General features: G+C 37.1%; 1 protein-coding gene across 1 annotated transcript in view; it reads right to left on the bottom strand.

Moving 5' to 3' along the window:
• Nucleotides 1–22,340, bottom strand: part of IQCM (IQ motif containing M) — a 351,685-nt gene that overhangs the window by 181,457 nt on the left and 147,888 nt on the right. Inside the window, exon 11 of the mRNA XM_065877201.1 lies at nt 16,544–16,678. Within this exon, the coding sequence (XP_065733273.1) occupies nt 16,544–16,678 (135 nt within the window). The remainder of the gene's footprint in view (nt 1–16,543; nt 16,679–22,340) is intronic.

Below are 22,340 nucleotides of genomic sequence, written 5' to 3' on the forward strand. Positions count from 1 at the left end.
GTTGCAGTGTGGGGGCTTCTCACTGCGGTGGTTTCTCGTTGCAGAGCACAGGCTGTAGGCAGGAGGGCTTCAGTAGCTGTGGCACATGGGCTCAGTAGTTGTGGCTCATGGGCTCTAGAGCGCAGGCTCAGTAGTTGTGGAACATGGGCTTAGTTGCTCCGTGGCATGTGGGATCTTCCCGGATCAGGGCTCGAACCCGTGTCCCCTGCATTGGCAGGCAGATTCTTAACCACTGTGCCACCAGGTAAGTCCCCATTCCCACATTTATAAATAGTGAAAAAATTCAAGAAGTTCCAAAGCAAAAAAAAAAAAAAAAAAGTAGTAGAACTTCCCCTGCCAGGTATGGCTCATTACAAAGCTATACCAATTGGGGTGCTAGTTTAGGCATATACTAAGAGATAAAAGAAATAGAAATGAATATCCGGAAACAGACCCAGATTTAGTTGGAAATTTGACATCTGGTAGAAGCAGTGTATCATCCCCCTTATCTTTTTCTCGATTTCTTTCACTCCAGACCCATAACCTTATATGGAACTCAGACTTAGCTGTGCTGGAGAGCTCTCCCTTTATGCAAAAATCTCATTATTTCACCAGCAGCTTCCAGAGAAGTTTCATCTGGGCTAAATTCAGCAGCATTTCTGACTGTGAGGTTATTAAGATGGAGGTTTTAGTTTCACACTTGGCTTTTTAAATGCTAGGTTCTTGCTCTGTACCAATGTTAGCCTCTCTTCTCTGTAACTGACTGAGGTTCCCTGACATGCCCAGACTCCTTATAAAGCTGTTTCTTCTTTGGTGGGAAAGAAAAAGAGAAGTGGTCATTATTCTGAATTTGCTGTCTTCCTTTACCATTCATGTTTTTATGCTTTTACTGCATATATATGTGCTCTCAAACAATATGAAATATCATTTTGAATATCAACAAGTTTTACATAAATTGTGTCCTTTTGAAACTTTTTCTTTTTTCATAATTCTTTTTACAAATATTTATCCATGTTGATACATGCAGCACTAGCCCACTACTTGAGGGGTGTTTATTATATATTTTACTGGTTCTTTTTATACGTCTGAAGTACTTGATAATATGTCTTAAAAAGAAGAATGGTATAGGAGGTAAAGAAGGAAGTAGACTTGGCAAATAGACTCCATATTTTGAGGAGTTTCTTATAAAGGAGAGCAAAGAAATGGAATGATAATTGAAGAAGAACAATAGATTATGTGACATCTAGGGAGGGTGTTTGTCAGATGGCAAATTTCTCGGCATGTTTGTATGCTCTTGAGATACAGTCCAGGAGAGCAGAAATAAATAACAGAGGTAAGACAGGAAATAATCTGGAGTAAAGAAAGTAAAGACAGTAATAAAATCCTTGAGTAAGTCAGAGACAACAGGAGACTGTGGTCAAGAAGGGATGAACAGGGAAAGTTCATCCATTGCAGGAGGAAGAAAAGCAGGTTCTGAGGCTGAAGATGCTGGAAGGTTGATAGATTGGGAGGTAGGAAGATAAAATAATCTTTTCTAATTGTGTCTGCTATATCAGTTTTATTAGAGATAAGGTCATCAACAGAAAGGAGGAAGATGAGATATTTAGTTTGAGGAGGGCCAAGATCATGTGGAATATTAATTGGGGAGAGGAAGAGACTGAATTAACTTGAAAAGTGGAATAAAATTGCCTGGCTATTCTGAGGGTCTTCTTGACATTTGTGATCAGAAATTGAAAGTGAAATAAATCAGCCTAGTTATGATTTTTCTCCAGCCATGTCATGTTTATCTACATCAACTAGGCAGAAAGTTTGTTTTATCAGAGTCAGCCTGTTGGAAAATAAGTCTGCGGTGGGTGAGGAGGTTAAAAATGTATGCAGGGGTACCACAGAATGAATCTAAGCTGAGTAAGGAGAAAGGTAAAAAATCTCAGGGGTTATGAATACTGTAAATATAGTAAAGTTAATGGATTGAATGTCCCCATGGGGTTGCAGATTTATTGAAACGGGAGAAGAGCCAAAAACATATGAGGAGGGGATCAGAGGGTAATAGGCTGAAAAGAAAGATGGAAGATATTACTGGTAATGAAAAAATCTAGTTACAACCTAGGAAGTATTATAATTAAGTAGCTTTCGAAATACAATCATTAGAAATGAAGACTCTAGAAAATGAGAGCTCAAGATGCAGCGAAAACTGTTATCGGCAAGCACCTTCAGAAGACTGAGAACACAAAACAGCTGGAAGTAAATAGAAAAATAAAAATTCCTTAAGGTACTTCAAATGCTACATCCTGTAAATTTTATGTTAAGGAGCTAGTTATCATCTGCAGACTAACCATTTAGAATATGGTAGTTGGTAATAGACCTCTTTGTCTTTCACTGTAACCAAAACACCATGAAGAACATAGTATTAGAAGTGTTCCAAACAATGATTGGTTTTAGGTATCCACAGAAAATACGAAAGCATGGCGTCAGCAAGAGGTATGCAGTAGTTATACAAGCAATCATCTCATCCGCAAAAAGCAATCCTACTCCTTATTCTGTACAATAATTAGAATTTTTTTTCCAAGGGAAGATTACGCAGATTAAGATTTACCTGCTAGAAATTATTTAGCTCACAGGGGGCATTAATGCAAGACAGGGGTTCTCATTCCCTTTCTGGCTCCAACAGCCCAAGGGTGAGGCTCACTGTATGGCACAGAGACCGCACTGCCATGGAGTTCTAGCACTCTAGCGATGGTTCCATCTTCTCTCTCCTTGACAAAGTCTTTGGAATTCCAGCAAGTGAAAGTTATAGGAATTATCTTTTAATCCATTCAAATTTATTTCTTACTTTAAAAGTCCGGGTACATTAACTTTCTTGGAATCAAAAGATTTGGAATTCACTTTACAACTTATTTAAATACATGAATATGTTATGAGACCTTGGCTAAGAGCCACTAGTTTAAGTGATTATTTAATATTCAATGTAAATCTCGGTGCTAGAAAATATGCACAATAAATTGTAGGTGTACACTCAATTTTGTGTCTTCTCTGATTGGTACTATGAATTAAACTCCATAAAAATATAAAAAGAAAGAGAAGGTTATGATATCTGCCTTTCTTATAGGCAGTTATTAGTACTGATGGGAGTTACTAACTATAATGCACATGCTATACTAATGTGCTTACATGGGTATTCCTATTTTTACCTCAAAGGATTATAAGTGCATTTAAGGATGTATATGAAAATCAAGTCCTCTATATCCAAACCACTAAACAACATCAGCTAAAAAGATGTCTGGTCCCTCATCATGCTAAAAAAATATATAAGCATTGGTAGATAAAGAATCACTGGCAGGAATACTTCTAAAGAATAGAAACCCAACATCTTTATGGTAGGAAAATAAGATATTTACATTAAGATTCCTAAGAAACTATGTTCTAAAAGAAGCTTACTCTATAAACATCTCCTTGCACAACAGGCCAACATGACTGATTTAAAAAAAAAAGAAAACACTTCTGTTGACTTCAGTGTGGTAACAGTCACAGAATTTTAAATTTTGGAAACATAAATACCAAAATGAAACTCTCGTGGGCTTGTACCTGAAGAGATAATCTTTAAGGAAACAATCCTTTAGCATTAACTTTTGGCTTCTATGCTGCCAAACTGGCAGCATCCTGCAAGAGGCTTGTTTTCATGAATCTGAATCACAAGCTTTCATTTCAATACCACTTATAACTTAGACCAGCATGATAGACTTCACAGCATAGGAGTGTCATGGTGCCTTATACAGCAGAGCATAATTCCTTTTAAAAGCTTGATTCAGGAATACTAGAAAGTGTTCATTCCTAAAGGTGACTTAAGAAGTGAATTGAGAACTGTAAAACCTACTTGACCATAAAGGTCTGAGAATTACTTTAAGCCCTTTGGACATTTTCACTTCACTGTGGGAATTAACAGGACTCTGGATCAAGTGAAATGCCAGAAGAAATAAAGCTCTTTAATGCAGTGTTTATGATGTTAGAATAATTATACTGTATCATAAAATTTTGCATTTCATAAGAATTTCTGATGCAATATTTTATATTAACATTTCTTTCATTTATCAGAGACTTCCAGAGCAAAGCTGTTCTCACCAAGGAGTTTATATTCCTGATCTTATAGTAATTCAATCACATAAAACAAAGACTTGTTGGTGGATCTCCGTGTGTTAGGAATACTGGGTGTGTAATCTTAATAAACAATGATCTAACAAAAGAAGCCTAAAGCCTTGTTCTCTAACAGACTTATAAAAGTAATTATACCTTTACTGAAGTTACACCACTCTCAAACCCCTGCTGTCCCTGCTGTTTCTTAAAGATGGTTATTTTCTACTTAAAGAAAACAGACAGGCTTTAGAAGAATAGCTGGTGTTAAGTAATATTACACAATTTAATCAGATTCTCTGTGCAGCTTATGTAACAATGGTACAAATATTTCAACCCAAATAATAAAAGACTCAAAGTTTTAAAGAAACCCAGAATGGCTAATTAGGGTAACCTAATAATCCTAGTAACAACTCATGTGACTGTAGGATAGAAAAGAAGGGAAAGGGGAGAGTCTTCCACAGGCAGTGACCATTCCCAGGGCATATCATTAGCATAGGCTTTCACAGGCTTTGCACAGCCATGGGTAGGGTCAAAAAAAGGCATTAACAGTGTTAAATAATGTAAGATGAGACAAAATGTCAAGAACTATCTTTTAAAAGTGTTAGAGGAGAAAGCAGGCAGAATTTTAGGAGCAGCTGCTTGGATTAGGTAGCTGAAGCAAGGTGAGGAGAGTCAGACCTTTCAGGATTGCTCTTTTTGCCCCTAGGGTTTGGTCTCTAGTTTATTCAGGGGTATTCAAGCTCTAGGGAAAAGTGTTTAAATAGCTCCTACTGTCACAAACTGATTTATATCCAAAATCTAATTTGTATTGTGCATTTGGAAACATCCATTTTCAATAGGCAGATGACAGGTGAATAAGGGACTTAAAATAAGAAGAATCCTATAGGGAAAAGCAGCCCCCATCAACTAGATCTCAGTGAATGATCTGGCATCTTTTAGTCAGCAGTTTTAGTAACATCGTGCCCTCTCCAGGCACCCACCCAGCAGACACGTCTCCTCTATTCAGTGTTACCAGAAACCCTGTAAATTCTAATTTGCTTTGCACACAATCCCTTATGCGTTAAACCTTGGTCTTTTTTTTATCTAGTTAACTCATCCTACAATGATTGACTAAGTCTTAAATACACTCTATAACTTTCCCTGATTTCCAAACTTAAGACATAATTAATATCTGTATCATCTTAGCACCTGATACATGTGTGAATGTGTAAGCATTTACAACATTGTATTTATCCGGTTATATATGTGCATGTCCTTCCAGTTATTATGGAGACTCTGAAACCTTTGAACCACATTACATTTCATAGCACACATTAAGTGCTTAGAAGATATTTGTTGAATATATTTGCAACAACAATTTTATCAAAAAAGATTCTGGATTGTCTCAACCAAGGAAGACATCCATATAATATGCTCTAATGCATTGCCTTTCTCTTTATGACTTATACCAGAAATTATCCATCAGAGAAGAGAAAGTGCTTGTACCTTTCACATGGCTGAAAGCATTAGAGAATATCGGTTAAAATACCAGGGGGAAAAAAGTGGCATCCTTTTACACAGGGTTACACTACACCACTGACAAAACCTTTATATCTTTGTAATGCACAGAAAGAGTCTGTAGATTCAGGGGACCTTAGCAGAAATCCCTCAGAGCAGGTGGGACAAACGTCAAACACTTCTCAAGCTATCCAGTGTTGCATAACAAAATACTTAAATCCTGCTAAAAGAAACTTCATGGCAGTACAATTCATTGGACTCACTGGTGAAGTGGAAGTGATAGTAGAAAGACTATTCCTGTTGTTCAGTCATCAGCATGCGTGCCAGACTTTCCTAATATTGACCACATGCCTTAATCATCTTTATTGCTTCATTTCTGATAAGTAGATTTTGTGCTAGGAATTATATTCATTTACCTGCCTCCACATTTCTGAGCATTTTGTCCTTCTCTAGTGAATAAATGTAGACCTATACGTCATAAGCTCTACTGAAATGGATCATGACAAGGATCTGAAGACCTGACCAATATCAATATGTCTAAAATGAGAATCATTTTCTCCACATAACAAGCCATCAAAGGAATCTAAACTGATTTGAAGAGGTAAGAAAAAAATCAACACCCATTGGCATTAACAGTATACATAACACACTTGATAGGAGATAAATGAGCAGATATTTCAGATCAGTGGGACAGGACACGCCACATGCTACATAGCCCGCCATCATTATCTGGCCACAACCTCATAAAAAGACAACGAAAAGCCAAACTAACTGAAATTAAAGCTTAATGGATGGAGGTTAGAAATAAAAATTAACTGCTTATAGAGAAACAGTGAGTTCATGGATTGAGATTTGTACCAGCAATATAAATACATAGTGTGATAACATTTTTATTAAATATATTTAAAAAAAAGAAGACAGATTGCCAGACACTTTCCCCAAATGGTTATGGAGGCACTAAGAGATCTTTAAAAGACCTGGCTACCTGCTGTAGTTGACCTCTAGTCATTCTGAATCATAAAACTGTCAGTATTTTTCATTTCATCTTTGCTTTTTGTATGCATTTTCAAAATGATTTATGATAAAAATGTGTTAAATTTCTTTTTTATTTATTATTATTTATTTATTAATTTTTGACTATGTTGGGTCTTCATTGCTGCACATGGACTTTCTCTAGTTGCAGAGAGCGGGGGCTCAGTGGTTGTGGCTCACAGGCTCTAGAGCACAGGCTGAGTAGTTGTGGCGCATGGGCTTAGTTGCTCCGTGGCAGGTGGCATCTTCCCAGACCAGAGATCGGACCCATGTCCCCTGCATTGGCAGGCGGATTCTTAACCACTGTGCCAACAGGGAAGTCCTTTCTTTTATAGAAGTAATTTAAAATAAGGCTTTTGTAACATGTTACCTCTGATAATTCTGTGTTATTTTTTTTAATGTTTATTTACTTATTTTCTTATTAGTCATCCATTTTATACACATCAGTGTATACATGTCAATCCCAATCTCCCAATTCATCACACCACCATCCCCAACCCCCGCCGCTTTCCCTCCTTGGTGTCCATACGTTTTTTTCTCTACTTCTGTGTCTCAATTTCTGCTCTGTAAACCAGTTCATCTGTTCCATTTTCTAGGTTCCACATATATGCGTTAACATACGATATTTGTTTTTCTCTTTCTGACTTACTTCACTCTGTATGAAAGTCTCTAGATGCATCCACGTATCTACAATTGACCCAATTTCATGTTTTTTTTATGGCTGAGCAATATTCCATTGTATATATGTACCACATCTTCTTTATCCATTCGTGTGTTGACGGGCATTTAGGTTGCTTCCATGTCCTGGCTATTGTAAACAGTGCTGCAATGAATATTGTGGTACATGTCTCTTTTGGAATTATAGTTTCCCCTGGGTATATACCCAGTAGAGGGATTGCTGGGTTATATGGTAATTCTATTGTTAGTTCTTTAAGGAACCTCCATATTGTTCTCCATAGTGGCTGTATCAATTTACATTCCTACCAACAGTGCAAGAGGGTTCCCTTTTCTTCACACCCTCTCCAGCATTTGTTGTTTGTAGATTTTCTGGTGATGCCCATTCTAACTGGTGGAGGTGACACCTCATTGTAGTTTTGACTTGCATTTCTCTAATAATGAGTGACGTTGAGCACCTTTTCATGTGCTTCTTGGCCGTCTGTATGTCTTCTTTGGAGAAATGTCTATTTAGGTCTTCTGCCCATTTTTGGATTGGGCTGCTTGTTTTTTTAATATTGAGCTGCATGAGCTGTTTATATAATTTGGAGATTAATCCTTTGTCCGATGATTCATTTGCAAATATTTTCTACCATTCTGAGGGCTCTCTTTTCATCTTGTTTATGGTTTCCTTTGCTGTGCAAAAGCTTTTAAGTTTCATTAGGTTCCATTTCTTTATTTTTGTTTTTATTTCCATTACTCTAGGAGGTGGATCAAAAAAGATCTTGCTGTGATTTATGTCAAAGAGTGTTCTTCCTATGTTTTCCTGTAAGACTTATATAGTGTCCAGTCTTAATTTAGGTCTCTAATCCATTTTGAGTTTATTGTTGTGTATGGTGTTAGGGAGTGTTCTAATTTCATTCTTTTATATGTAGCTGTCCAGTTTTCCCAGCACCACTTATTGAAGAGACTGCCTTTTCTCCACTGTATATTTGCCTCCTTTATCATACATTAGCTGACCATAGGTGCATGGGTTTATCTCTGGGCTTTTTATCCTGTTCCATTGATCTATATTTCTGTTTTTGTGCCAGTACCATATTGTCTTGATTACTGTCGCTTTGTAGTATAGTCTGAAGTCAGAGAGTCTGATTCCTCCAGCTCCATTTTTTTCCCTTAAGACTGCTTTGGCTATTCAGGGTCTTTTGTGTCTCCATACAAATTTTAAGATTTTTTGTTCTAGTTCTATAAAAAGTGCCATTGGCAATTTGATAGGGATTGCACTGAATCTGTAGATTGCTTTGGGTAGTATAGTCATTTTCACAATATTGATTCTTCCAATCCAAGAACATGGTATATCTCTCCATCTGTTGGTATTATCTTTAATATCTTTCATCAGTGTCTTATAGTTTTCTGCATACAAGTCTTTTGTCCCCTTAGGTAGGTTTATTCTTAGGTATTTTATTCTTTTTGTTGCAATGGTAAATGGGAGTGTTTCCTTAATTTCTCTTTCAGATTTTTCATCATTAGTGTATAGAAATGCAAGAGATTTCTGTGCATTAATTTTGTATCCCACAGCTTTACCAAATTCATTGATTTGTAGTTTTCTGGTGGCATCTTTACAATTCTTTATGTATAGTATCATGTCATCTGCAAACAGTGACTGTTTTACTTCTTCTTTTCCAACTTGGATTCCTTTTATTTCTTTTTCTTCTCTGATTGCCACGGCTAGGACTTCCAAAATTATGTTGAATAATAATGGTGAGAGTGGACATCCTTGTCTTGTTCCTGATCTTAGAGGAAATGCTTTCAGTTTTTCACCATTGAGAATGATGTTTGCTGTGGGTTTGTCATATATGGCCTTTATTATGTTGAAGTAGGTTCCCTCTATGTGCACTTTCTCGAGAGTTTTTATCATAAATGGGTGTTGAATTTTGTCAAAAGCTTTTTCTGCATCTATTAAGAGGATCATATGGTTTTTATTCTTCAATTTCTTAATATGGTGTATCACACTGATTGGTTTGAGTATACTGAAGAATCCTTGCATATCTGGGATAAATCCCACTTGATCATGGTGTATGATCCTTTTAATGTGCTGTTGGATTCTGTTTGCTACTATTTTGTTGAGGATTTCTGCATCTATATTCATCAGTGATATTGGTCTGTAATTTTCTTTTTTTGTAGTATCTTTGTCTGGTTTTGGCATCAGGGTGATGGTGGCCTTATAGAATGAGTTTGGGTGTGTTCCTTCCTCTGCAATTTTTTGGAAGAGTTTGAGAAGGATGGGTGTTAGCTGTTCTCTAAATGTTTGATAGAATTCACCTCTGAAGCCATCTGGTCCTGGACTTTTGTTTGTTGGGAGATTTTTAATCACAGTTTCAATTTCATTACTTGTGATTGGTCTGTTCATATTTTCTGTTTCCTCCTGGTTCAGTCTTGGAAGGTTATACCTTTCTAAGAATTTGTCCATTTCTTCCAGGTTGTCCATTTTATTGGCATAGAGTTGCTTGTACTAGTTTATTAGGATGCTTTGTATTTCTGTGGTGTCTGTTATAACTTCTCCTTTTTCATTTCTAATTTTATTGATTTGAGTCCTCTCCCTCTTTTTCTTGATGAGTCTGGCTAATGGTTACCAATTTTGTTTATCTTCCCAAAGAACCAGCTTTTAGTTCTATTGATCTTTGCTATTGTTTTCTTTGTTTCTATTTCATTTATTTCTGCTCTGATCTTTATGATTTCTTTCCTTCTACTAATGTTGGGTTTTGTTTCTTCTTCTATCTCTAGTTCCTTCAGGTGTAGTGTTAGATTGAGATTTTTCTTGTTTCTTGAGGTAGGCTTGTATAGCTATAAACTTCCCTCTTAGAACTGCTTTTGCTGCATGCCATAGGTTTTGGATTGTCGTGTTTTCATTGTGATTGGTCTCTAGGTATTTTTTGATTTCCACTTTGATTTCTTCAGTGACCTATTGGTTATTTAGTAACGTATTGTTTAGCCTCCACATGTTTGTGTTTTTTACGTTTTTTTCCCTGTACTTGATTTCTAATATCATAGCATTATGGTCAGAAAAGATGCTTGATATGATTTCAATTTTCTTAAATTTACTGAGGTTTGATTTGTGACACAAGATGTGATCTGTCCTGGAGAACGTTCCATGCAAACTTGAGAAAAAAGTGTAATCTGCTGTTTTTGGATGGAATGTCCTATAAATATCAATTAAATCTATCTGGTCTATTGTGTCATTTAAAGCTGCTGTTTCCTTATTAATTTTCTATTTGGATGGTCTGTCCATTGGTGAAAGTGAGGTGTTAAAGTCCCCTACTATTGCTGTGTTACTGTCAATTTCCTCTTTCAGAGCTGTGAGCAGGTGTCTTATGTATTGAGGTGCTCCTATGTTGGGTGCATATATATTTATAATTGTTATATCTTCTTGGATTGATCCCTTGATCATTATGTAGTGTCCTTCCTTGTCTCTTGTAATGTTCTTTATTTTAAAGTCTATTTTATCTGATATGAGTATTGCTACTCCAGATTTCTTTTGATTTCCATTTGCACAGAATATCATTTTCCATTTCCTCACTTTCAGTCTGTATGTGTCCCTAGGTCTGAAGTTTTTCTCCTATAGACAGCATATATATGGGTTTTGTTTTTGTATCCATTCAGCAAGCCTGTGTCTTTTGGTTGGAGCATTTCATCCATTCATGTTTAAGATAATTATCAATATGTATGTTCCATTTACCATTTTCTTGATTGTTTTGTGTTTGTTTTTGTAGGTCCTTTTCTTCTCTTGTGTTTCCCATTTAGAGAAGTTCCTTTAGCACTTGTTGTAGAGCTGGTTTGGTGGTGCTGAATTCTCTTAGCTTTTGCTTGTCTGTAAAGCTTTTGACTTCTCCATTGAATCTGAATGAGATCCTTGCTGGGTAGAGTAATCTTGGTTGTAGGTTCTTCCCTTTCATCACTTTATGTATATCATGCCATTCCCTTCTGGCTTGTAGAGATTCTGCTGAGAAATCAGCTGTTAACCTTATGGGAGTTCCCTTGTATGTTATTTGTCATTTTTCCGTTGCTGCTTTCAATAATTTTTCTTTGTCTTTTATTTTTGCCAATTTGATTTCTATGTGTCTCAACGTGTTTCTCCTTGGGTTTATCCTGTATGGGACTCTCTGCACTTCCTGGACATGGGTGGGTATTTCCTTTCCCATGTTAGGGAAGTTTTCGACTATAATCTCTTCAAATATTTTCTCGGGGCCTTTCTCTCTCTCCTCCTTCTGGGACCCCTATAATGTGAATGTTTTTGCGTTTAATGTTGTCCCAGAGGTCTCTTAGGCTGTCTTCATTTCTTTTCATTTTTTTTCTTTATTCCATTCCGCAGCAGTGAATTCCACCATTCTGTCTTCCAGGTCACTTATCCGTTCTTCTGCCTCAGTTACTCTGCTATTGATTCCTTCTAGTGTATTTTTCATTTCAGTTATTTTATTGTTCATCTCTGTTTGTTCTTTAATTCTTCTAGATCTTTGTTAAACATTTCTTGCATCTTCTCGATCTTTGCCTCCGTTCTTTTTCCGAGGTCCTGGATCATCTTCACTATCATTATTCTGAATTCTTTTTCTGGAAGGTTGCCTATCTCCACTTTATTTAGTTGTTTCTCTGGGGTTCTTTGTTGTTCCTTCATCTGGTACACAGCCCTCTGCCTTTTCATCTTGTCTTTCTGTGAATGTGGTTTTGCAGGTTTTGCAGGTTGCAGGATTATAGTTCTTCCTGCTTCTGTGTCTGCCCTCTGGTGGATGAGGCTATCTAAGAGGCTTGTGGAAGTTTCCTGATGGGAGGGACTGGTGGTGGGTAGAGCTAGGTGTTGCTCTGGTGGGCAGAGCTCAGTAAAACTTTAATCTACTTGTCTGCTGATGGGTGGGGCTGGGTTCCCTCCCTGTTGGTTGTTTGGCCTGAGGTGACCCAACACTGGAGCTCGGGCTCTTTGGTGGGGCTAATGGCAGACTTTGGGAGGGCTCACACCAAGGAGTACTTCCCAGAACTTCTGCTGCCAGTGTCCTTATCCCTTGGTGAGCCACAGCTGACTCCCACCTCTGCAGGAGACCCTCCAACACTAGCAGGTAGGTCTGGTTCAGTTTCCTATGGGGTCACTGCTCCTTCCCCTGGCTCCCGATGCACACGCTACTTTGTGTGTGCCCTCCAAGAGTGGAGTTTCTGTTTCCCCCAGTCCTGCTGAAGTCCTGCAATCAAATCCCGCTAGCCTTCAAAGTCTGATTCTCTAGGAATTCTTCCTCTCATTGCCAGACCCCCTGACGTGTGGCTCAGAACCTTCACTCCAGTGGGTGAGCTTCTGTGGTATAAGTGTTCCCCAGTTTGTGAGTTAACCACCCAGCAGTTATGGGATTTGTTTCTATTGTGATAGCACCCCTCCTACCTTCTCATTGCAGCTTCTCCTTTGTCTTTGCATATGGGGTATCTGTTTTGGTGAGTTCCAGTGTTTTCTTGTCGATGATTGTTCAGCAGTTAGTTGTGATTCCGGTGTTTTCAAAAGAGGGAGTGAGAGCATATCCTTCTACTCTGCCATCTTGAACCAATCTCCTTTCACTCTTTTATCATTAAAATTTCTTATGCCCCAGAATACTACCTTTTTTAGTCCTCTTTAATCCCTTCTATGCTTAATCAAAATCTTATTATTAGGGTTTCCCTGGTGGCGCAGTGGTTGAGAGTCCGCCTGCTGATGCAGGGGACGCAGGGTCATGCCCCGGTCCGGGAGGATCCCACATGCTGTGGAGCAGATGGGCCCGTGAGCCATGGCCGCTGAGCCTGCGCATCCGGAGCCTGTGCTCCGCAACAGAAGAGGCCACAACAGTGAGAGTCCCGCATACCACACAAAAAAAATAAAAATCTTATTATTAGACAGTTTGTTCATATGAAAACAATTTTAGGGGAAACTCATTATATGCTCTCCATTTAATAACATAAAGCCATATCTTGAGAAAATAACAGAAAATCCAGTGTTGTCTGCTTGTAGTGGGTAAAGCTGTGCCCTGAGGAGCAGGAGGCCCAGGATACAGTTACAGTTTGCCACCAACTAGTCAGGGAGGCTGAAATAATTCACATCCTACCTCAGACCATTGTTTCTTCAGATGCAGAGGGTATTTCGGGTTATAACATTTTTGTCTAGGGCTCCACAGTGAAAGTGGATTTGTCTTCATTGTTGAGTTCATTTCAATTGCAGAAAACAAACTAAAAGTTCTATTTATGTGTTGAGAAAACACTGGAAAACCTTCAAAGTTCAAACTTCTAAAATTAGTTAGATATGAGAATAGATAATATAGAATCAGATTATGATTTTGTTTCCTTTGAGATATGCCATCCTATTGTTATTAGTTTCATTTGTTGAGATGTAAATGAATATCAAGTAAAGGTTCTCATGTTTGCATAGTCTTCAGCTTTTAAGATCAGCCACGACATGTAGTCTGAAGGGGCTTCATTATCCCAAAGGCAGATTTTCAGACAAAAATCACATCCTCAGTCACAATTTTTTGTTACCATAGTGATAAGAAAAAAAATGGAAAAAAAAAAAAAAGCTAAAAATACCTGAACACATACAGACAGTTTTGGAACTTTGACCTACTTGGTGTCCTACACTGACGAAGTTAATCAGTTTAATTAAGTACCTATGGGTTAGGTGAAATATTCTACTGGATGAAAAAATGTGTAGGTTGCACATCTGGAGCTATTATCCACAATCAAATAAGTCAGTATGAATGAAGAAGATTGACAATCCAAAATGCATAAAATCAGATTCTCTTAGAAGAAGCAAGCAGAAAACATTAATTTAGCTCCACTTCCCATAAATTTTCTGTTTTCTTTCCATTATTTTAGAATATCTCCATTTTAAATTAAAGCTTCTTATAAACCACTAGAATTTTTGAACTGGATGTAGCAGCATAATTGGATATATATTTTAAATTATGTTAGAGTGGCTTCTTTCTATAAAGGAAAGCTTCCCAATTTTAGGCAGTATAATAAAAACAGTATGTTTTACACTAACTGTTCTTTTGAAAATTCTAGTTTTAATAAGAAATTTAATAGAGTAAATCATTTTCAGAAAACCTACTATATTGCAAGGCATTATCTAGTCTGTGAAAGATCAATAAAAGGCAATACTTTCTGTCAAGAATATTTTAACCATCTATCTAATTATGCTTTTGTAACACTGAACTTTTAAATTTTACTCCACATAGTAAAATGGAAAGAGCATTGAACTTGACTTGAAGAGACCAGGGATAGTTTCTGCTCTCCTAATGATTTAAAAAGGTCTCTAAGTCTCAGTTCTCTCATTTGTAAAATGAACAAAAATGAGCATATCATCTTCTCTAGCACACAGGTCATTATGGTAAGCAAGAGATGATATGGGTGTAAACCAGTTGATAACATTCAATACAAAAATCTCTATAGAAATACGTCATTCAACAACTAGGTTCAACATTTTAACATTTTCAAAATAAAAATTATGAAAATTAATTTTCATAATTATCTAAGTATACTTAAAATTATTTAATAATAATAATAGCAAACACTTATTGAGCACTTATAATGGGCCACATGTTTTACATGAATTATTTCATTTTAATCTCATAACAGCCCAATGACTTAGAGAGTATTATCTTCCTTTTACATATATATAAAGTAAGGCATAGCAGAGATAAATAACTTGTCCAAAGACATACAGCTAATAAGTGCTGAAGCCAGGAATTAAATCCAGGCAAGCTAATACTAAGCCATGCCCTAAACCTAAGCCTTTATGATATACTCCAAAATAATCAGTGAAGGAAAATATCACTATGAAACTGTTAATTTGAAGAAAAACATATTTTAAATTACCAAGTTTCTGAAGTATAAGTTTCTGAAATCGCTAATCGATTTTATTTTGCTGCATTCAATTTTTAAAATTTTATTATTATTTATTATAAAGAAAAATGGTAAGAATTTAAATATAAACAGTAAATACATCATACCCTTATGATAGGTTATTACTCTATCATAAATAATGTTGTAAAAGATACTTATGGCTTGGAAATTAATGAGTATTGTTAAGCAAAAAAGTAGATTTTCAAATATTTAGAAAACTCCAATTTTCATAAAAATGTTATATGCACAGAAAAAAACTGGGAATGATGAACATCAAATGTTAATTGCTATTTGTTAGTAATCTTATATATTTCTATATTCCCATATTTTCTATAATAAATATTTAATGTTTTTGTCATCAGGAAAAATTTGCTTAAACATCCAACATGATCTGGATGCTTCTCCAGACTGTGAACAAATATTTACCAAGAGTCTAGAAATCTTTTCTAGGTGCTAGGGATTCAGCAGTGGCAAAGCAAAGTCCATACATAGGTAAAGAATTAGATAATTACACTAAGAACTAACAAAGGAAGAGAACTTCAACCTTTAATGAAGCTTCAACCTTGTCACTCTGACATTAATCATACCTTCCTACTGGTATGTGGGCCCTTCACCTCTATTAAAAAAAAAGATCCTGAAATATTTTGTTTTGCTTGTTTATCTTTTCCTCTCAATTAAATTACGGGTACATCATTCATCATCTTTAAACATGGCAGCCAACCGTAGCATTAGTGTGGACACAGAAAGAAATGATGAGAAGAATCTTAAGGAGTTAAGGAAAATTCATTGAGATTTCCCATACCTTGGTGACAATTTCCACTCCATTACTAATCTTTAGAGAATGGAGAAATGTTGCTCCAGTTAACTTACTAAATATTCCCATACAAAAACAATATTATCATTTCACTTATTGACTGTTCAGAAAAGAAATGATTTTCTAACTGTGAAAATCTATTGTATTGAAATAATTGATAATGTTTAAACATTTAAACTTGACTATATTCTTTGGTACCAAATCTGTTCAGCAGAAATCATTTTAGCATCAGTATTTAAAATACACGGTGGTTTAAAATATATCCTGACATAACTTATATTGTATCAAAAATACATTAAAAGCTTAAAAAGCTAAAGAATCTCTTCTACCTCTCTAAAAATAATTTTACCGTATTAACTTCTTTTAACCCGTTCTTTTAATCTCTTCTTTCATATATATTAAAATCAGGTTTTGAAAATTTGAAAAAAAGGGACTTATAAGACAAGTTTAATGAAAGTAAGAGAAGGAAGGAAAGAACAAAGGAGGAAAACAGGGAGGAAAGAAAGAAAGGAGAAAGCAAAAAAAGAAATGAGAAAATACCTCTATGGACCAGGTCCCAAACCTCATCAATTTGCTGGTGCATTGGGAAATGACCACAGTCATTGAAGTACTTAAGGAGCTCACTTCTTTCTAATCCTTGCCAATCTTCTCTTCTAGCAAACACTGTTTCATAGACTACAAGGAAAAAAAGATAAAATAAAATATTTTCTTTGTAAATAACATATCAAGTATACACCCCACCTGAAAGTGTGATCTGGATTTGAAGACACTTGCACTCCAGTTTTATTTTGATGTCTGGTGATAAGCCTCCATGAGGGGAGTAGGACCATGTCAGCCTCCTGGGGCAGGCAGAGGAAGTGGGCATGCTTCTCCCTCCCCAACTCCAAAGGAGGGAAATTTGGTCTTGCTTCCCCAAAGAGAACACTGGCATCCTCTGGCCTGGTTTACATGACAGTTGTCCATAGACTCTACATATATCAACGTTCAAACCACATCGTAAGACATAGCTCAGGGCTTCTGGGGGCCTGATTTCTGTTGACCCATTTCAGCATTCATTTTTTATTAGTTTTGATTAGTTTCCCTAATTTTTTCATCTCTTTTTGACTTCTACCCACATTCTAACTGTTTACTTGAATTGGTGATTCCACATTGGACTGCTTATTCTACTGCTGATTTTGCCCTTAAAATATCTACTTTTGGTAACTTCATGCATTCCTACTTCCTACTTTAATGTCTTTTGTCACTCCTGGCTCAAGGCTTCCCCAGAAAATCATTCAGTCGGGACAACCCTCACCTATTTCCCATACTTGGCATTAGACAGGGTTTAGATAATGACCAAGAGAACTGATGCACACGTTTTGTAAGTGTAGTTCTCCATTTTATTTTTGTTTCAAAAAGGTGAAATTGAGTCTCCATTCTAAAGTATATGGATTAGCCCCATAAAGCTAATTGTTAATCAGCACTTACAAGTTGACAGAGTCTGTCCTCAGCACAGGTTTAGCTCTGAAATACGGGCTCCCAATGACAAAGGGCACCAGAGTAGTTTCTAACAGAAGTTAATGTATCATCCTGACAATCAACCATATAGACTTCAATTTTCTATCCATTCACTCATCCACTCATTCAGTTGAGATGGACAGTCATAAGACATCAACAAGTTCAAGAAACATTTAGTGATTGCCTGAATACGAGTAGCTATTCCAGATTCTGAAACACAGCAGAAAATAAACATAAATGTCTATTTAATATCTCTATGATTTTTTCTCTCTATTCTAACAAGCAAACTAGAGCAGTTGCTGTTGGTGTCTCCATTCATATTGCCTTGTCCCTTACATGCCTGTGCATGCTAATCTGATTTAAATTTCCAGCACCTGCATTTCATTGCCTAAGGGGTCCCTCTGGCTGCAGGACTCCACTCTGCCTACCTGTGCAGCAAGCCAGAAGTGCCAGGCGATCAAGGCTCCCATTGGAGCAGCTCTTCATCTCTGACTGGGGGAGTTGGTGGGTAAAGACACAGCACTTGAGGCAAGATGGCTACACTGTTCCCTAGAGGGATTAAGCTGTGGTTGCCCACATGGTAACCATGTGGGCACCTTTGGTTAGATGGATGGATGATGCACCTTTTCCTTCCTTCCATCTCTTCCCTGACTCATTTCTCCATTCTGCTAACAGTATTTCCCCAAATAAGTTAGTTGCACTCCCTCTCACTTTTTAAAGGATTAAGTAAAAGAAGCCCCAGCAGTTTCCTAATGAAAGAAGAGTTTTCTCTTTCTCTGCCTCTCTTACTTGTTTTCTCTTTCTGCCTTCTTCTTCCTGCCTTTTCATCTCTCAAATACTTTGCTCCTTCCTGCTTTTTTCTCTAGAAACCAGGCTGTTGGACTGGGGAAACTGATCTGAGTTCTATGATTCTATGACTGATTCTATGACTTACATAGAATCTTTTTCTCTCTCTGGATTATTCCTTCCTCAACCTCTAGCCACCAAAAAGGAGGCATTCTAACTCAAAGAATTCTGGTTATTGATAAATACTTTTGGTACATAATTTTAGCATAATTAATAGGCTTAATGAAAACTATCCTTTCAAAAAATATTTTTGAGCCCTTCTGATAAACCAAGCATTTGTTAACAGTGGGTATGTATTAATGAACATAACAGACACAGTTCTTGTCTTCATGGAACTTACAGTCCACTATAAAATAAACATTTTATGACTAGCTGAAACTACCAAAAATGTAGCACTTTTACTTTATAAGGCAATAAGTTGCTGATTCCAGTTAAATATAATTTATTCGGATCATTTTGTTGTTGTAGTTTTATTTCGTTTTTAAAGAAAAGTTACAAAAGCCATTGTTGGTGTTTTAAAATAAATTTATTTGTTTATTTATTTTTGGCTGCGTTGGGTCTTCATTGCTGCGCACAGGCTTTCTCTAGCTGTGGCAAGCAGGGGCTACTCTTCATTGCAGTGGCTGAGCTTCTCATTGCGGTGAACATGTTGTGGAACATGGGCTCTAGGCACGTGGGCTTCAGTAGTTGCAGCATGCGGCCTCAGTAGTTGTGGCTCGTGAGCTCTAGAGCACAGGCTCAGTAGTTGTGGAGCACGGGCTTAGTTGCTCGGCAGGTGAATTCTTTTTTTTTTTTTTTTTTCTTGCGGTACGCGGGCCTCTCACTCTTGTGGCCTCTCCCGTTGTGGAGCACAGGCTCCGGACGCGCAGGCTCAGTGGCCATGGCTCACGGGCCCAGCAGCTCCGCAGCATGTGGGATCCTCCTGGACCAGGGCCTGAACCCGTGTCCCCTGCATCGGCAGGCGGTCTCTCAACCACTGCACCACCAGGGAAGCCTTACAGGTGAATTCTTAACCACTGTGCCACCAGGGAAGTCCCATCCAAGAATTCTTAAATGGAACACAATGATGACAGGGAACCAAGCAAATGTTCACCTTGTATGAGCATCAGTTACTCCCTGTGCCCTCACACAGTGACATCCATGGGAGTTACTTCTTGCTCCCAGGCTATTATGTTCCAGCTCCTAGAGTTTTCTGCTTTTTGAAGTTGTGTCTCATCCTTCATAGCCTATCAGAAGTCAACTCACAGTCTCCTCTCCAATGTTCCAATTTCAGGATTCTAAGTTTCTATGGGCCTTCACTTTGCTGAACTTCCCGACCCCCAGAGTGTCCCCCAGATTGCAGGGGCCAATCTTCACCCACCCATAGTGTTCCTGCTTCTTGGCTGTTGCCATCTTTCTCCAGGAACTGAGTCTGCACATGCAAAAGCAGTTTTAAGTTTAAAACAAACTCGAGAAGGAGATACAGAAATTTCTCATAAATCCTTTACCCCCCCACTCAAACATAACTCCTCCCCCCATTATCAATTATTAATCAATGCACCAACTCCAGAGTGGTGTGTTTGTTATCAAGAATAAACCTACACTGACACATCATAATCACTAAAGCCAATAGTTTACCTTGGTGTTGTACATTCTTTGGGTTTGGACAAATGTATAATAACATGTATCCATCACTGTACAAAATAGTTTCATGGTCCTAAAACTCCTCTGTGCTTGCTGATTCATTCTTCCCCCAGCCCATCCCACCCAAGGCAACCATCAATCTTTTTATTTTCTCCACAGTTTCACCTTTTCCAAAATGTCAGATAGTTGGAATCATACAGAATGTGGCCTTTTCAGATTGGCTTCTTTCACTTAGTAATATGCACTTAAGGTTCCTCCATTTCTTTTCATGGCTTAACAGCTCATTTCTTCTTCTAACGAAATGATATTCACTGTCTGAAATTCACCAGTTTATTTATCCATTCACCTACTAATGGAGGGAAAAGCTTGGAAGGTTGTTCCAAGCTTTGGCAATTATGAAAATGCTGCTATAGATATCCATGTGTAGGGTTTGTGTGAACATAAATCCCCTGTGTCTAAACAACAAGGAGAATGATTGCTGGATTTTATGGCAAGAGTGCGTTTAATTTTGTAAAAAAACACCAAACTGTCTTTCAAAATGGCTGTATCATTTTGCTTTCCCACCAACAATGAATAACAGTGCCTGCTGCTTCACATCCTTGCCAGCGTTTGGAGCTGTCAGTGTTCTGGATTTTGGCCATTTTAATAGGTGTGTAGTGGTATCTCTTTGTTGTTTTAATTTGCACTTCCCTGATGACAAATGATGTGGAACATCATTCCATATGCTTATTTGTTACCTGTGCTGAGGTCTCTGTTGAGATCTTTGGCCCATGTTTTAATCAAGTTGTTTGCTTTCTTATTGTTGACTTTTAAGAGTTCCTTATATATTTGGGATAACAGTCCTTTATTAGATATGTCTTTTGCAAATATTTTCTTTCAGTATGTGGCTCATCTTCCCATTCTCTTGATACTGTCTTTCACAGAGCAAAAGTTCTTCATTTTAATGTAGTCTAGTTTATCAATTAATTTTTTAATGAGTCATGTCATGTCTTTGGTGTTGTATCTAAAAAGTCACCATACCCAAGATCATCTAGGTTTTCTCCTATGTTACCTCCTAGGAGTTTCACAGTTTTGCATTTTACACTTAGGTCTATGATCCATTTTGAGTTAATTTTGTGAAGTGTGTAAAGTCTGTGTTTAGATTTATTTTTTTACACATGGATGCCCAGTTAGTCCAGCACCATTTGTTGAAAAGACTATCTTTGCCTTATTATATTGCTTTTGTTCTTTTGTCAAAGACCAGTTGACTATATTTATAGGGGTCTGTTTCTGGGCTCTCTATTCTGTTCCACTGATCTATTTGTCTGTTCTTTCACCAATATCACACTTGAACTTGTAGCCTTATCATAAATCTTGAAGTCAGATAGCATCAGTCTTCCAATTTTGTTCTTCTTCAATATTGTGTTAGCTATTCTGGTCTTTTGCCTCTCCATATAAACTTTAGAATCATTTTGGTGGTGTCCACAAAATAACTTGCTGAGATTTTGAATGTGATTGCATTAAATCTATAGATCAAGTTAGGAAGAACTGACATCTTTACAATATTGAGACTACCTATCCATTAACATGGAATATCTATCCATTTATTTAGTTCTTTGATTTTGTTCATTGGAGTCTTGTAGTTTTCCTCATAAAGATCTTACACATATTTTGTTATCTTTAAACCTAAGTATTTCATTTTTGGAGGGTACTAATGTAAATGGTAGTGTGTTTTTAATTTCAAAGTCTACTTGTTCATTGTTGGTATCCAGGAAGCAATTAACTTTTGTATATTAATCTTGTATCCTGCAACCTTGATATAAATGGCTTGCTAGCTCCAGAGGGTTTTTTGTCAGTTCTTTCAGATTTGCTACACAAATGATCATATGATCTGCAAACAAAAATAGTTTTCTTTCTTCCCAATCTGTATGTCTTTATTTCCTTTTATTGCTTTATTGCATCAGCAAGAACTTCCAGCATGAAGTTGAAAAGAAGTGGTGAGAGAGAGTGGTGAGAGAGGATATCCTTGCCATGTACCTGATCTTAGTAGGAAAACTCTGAGTTACTCACGTTAGGTATGATGTTAGCTGTAGCTTTTTTGTAGATAGTCTTTATCAAGTTAAGAAAGTTCCTCTCTATTTCCTGTTTACTGAGAGGTTTTATTATGAATGGGTGTTGGATTTTGCCCAACTATGTTAGTGGATTCATCTATTTCTCCTTGTAGTTCTATCAGTTTTTGCCTCACATAGTTTGATGCTATGTTGTTAGGCAGATACACAATTACAATTGTTAATGTCTTCTTGGAGAATTACCCCTTTACCATTATGTAATGCTCTTCTTCACCTTTGATAACTTTCCTTAATTTGCAACCTGCTCTGTCTGAAATTAATAT

The sequence above is a fragment of the Phocoena phocoena genome, chromosome 5 (assembly GCF_963924675.1).
Source record: "Phocoena phocoena chromosome 5, mPhoPho1.1, whole genome shotgun sequence".
In the NCBI taxonomy this organism is placed as follows: Eukaryota; Metazoa; Chordata; class Mammalia; order Artiodactyla; family Phocoenidae; genus Phocoena; species Phocoena phocoena.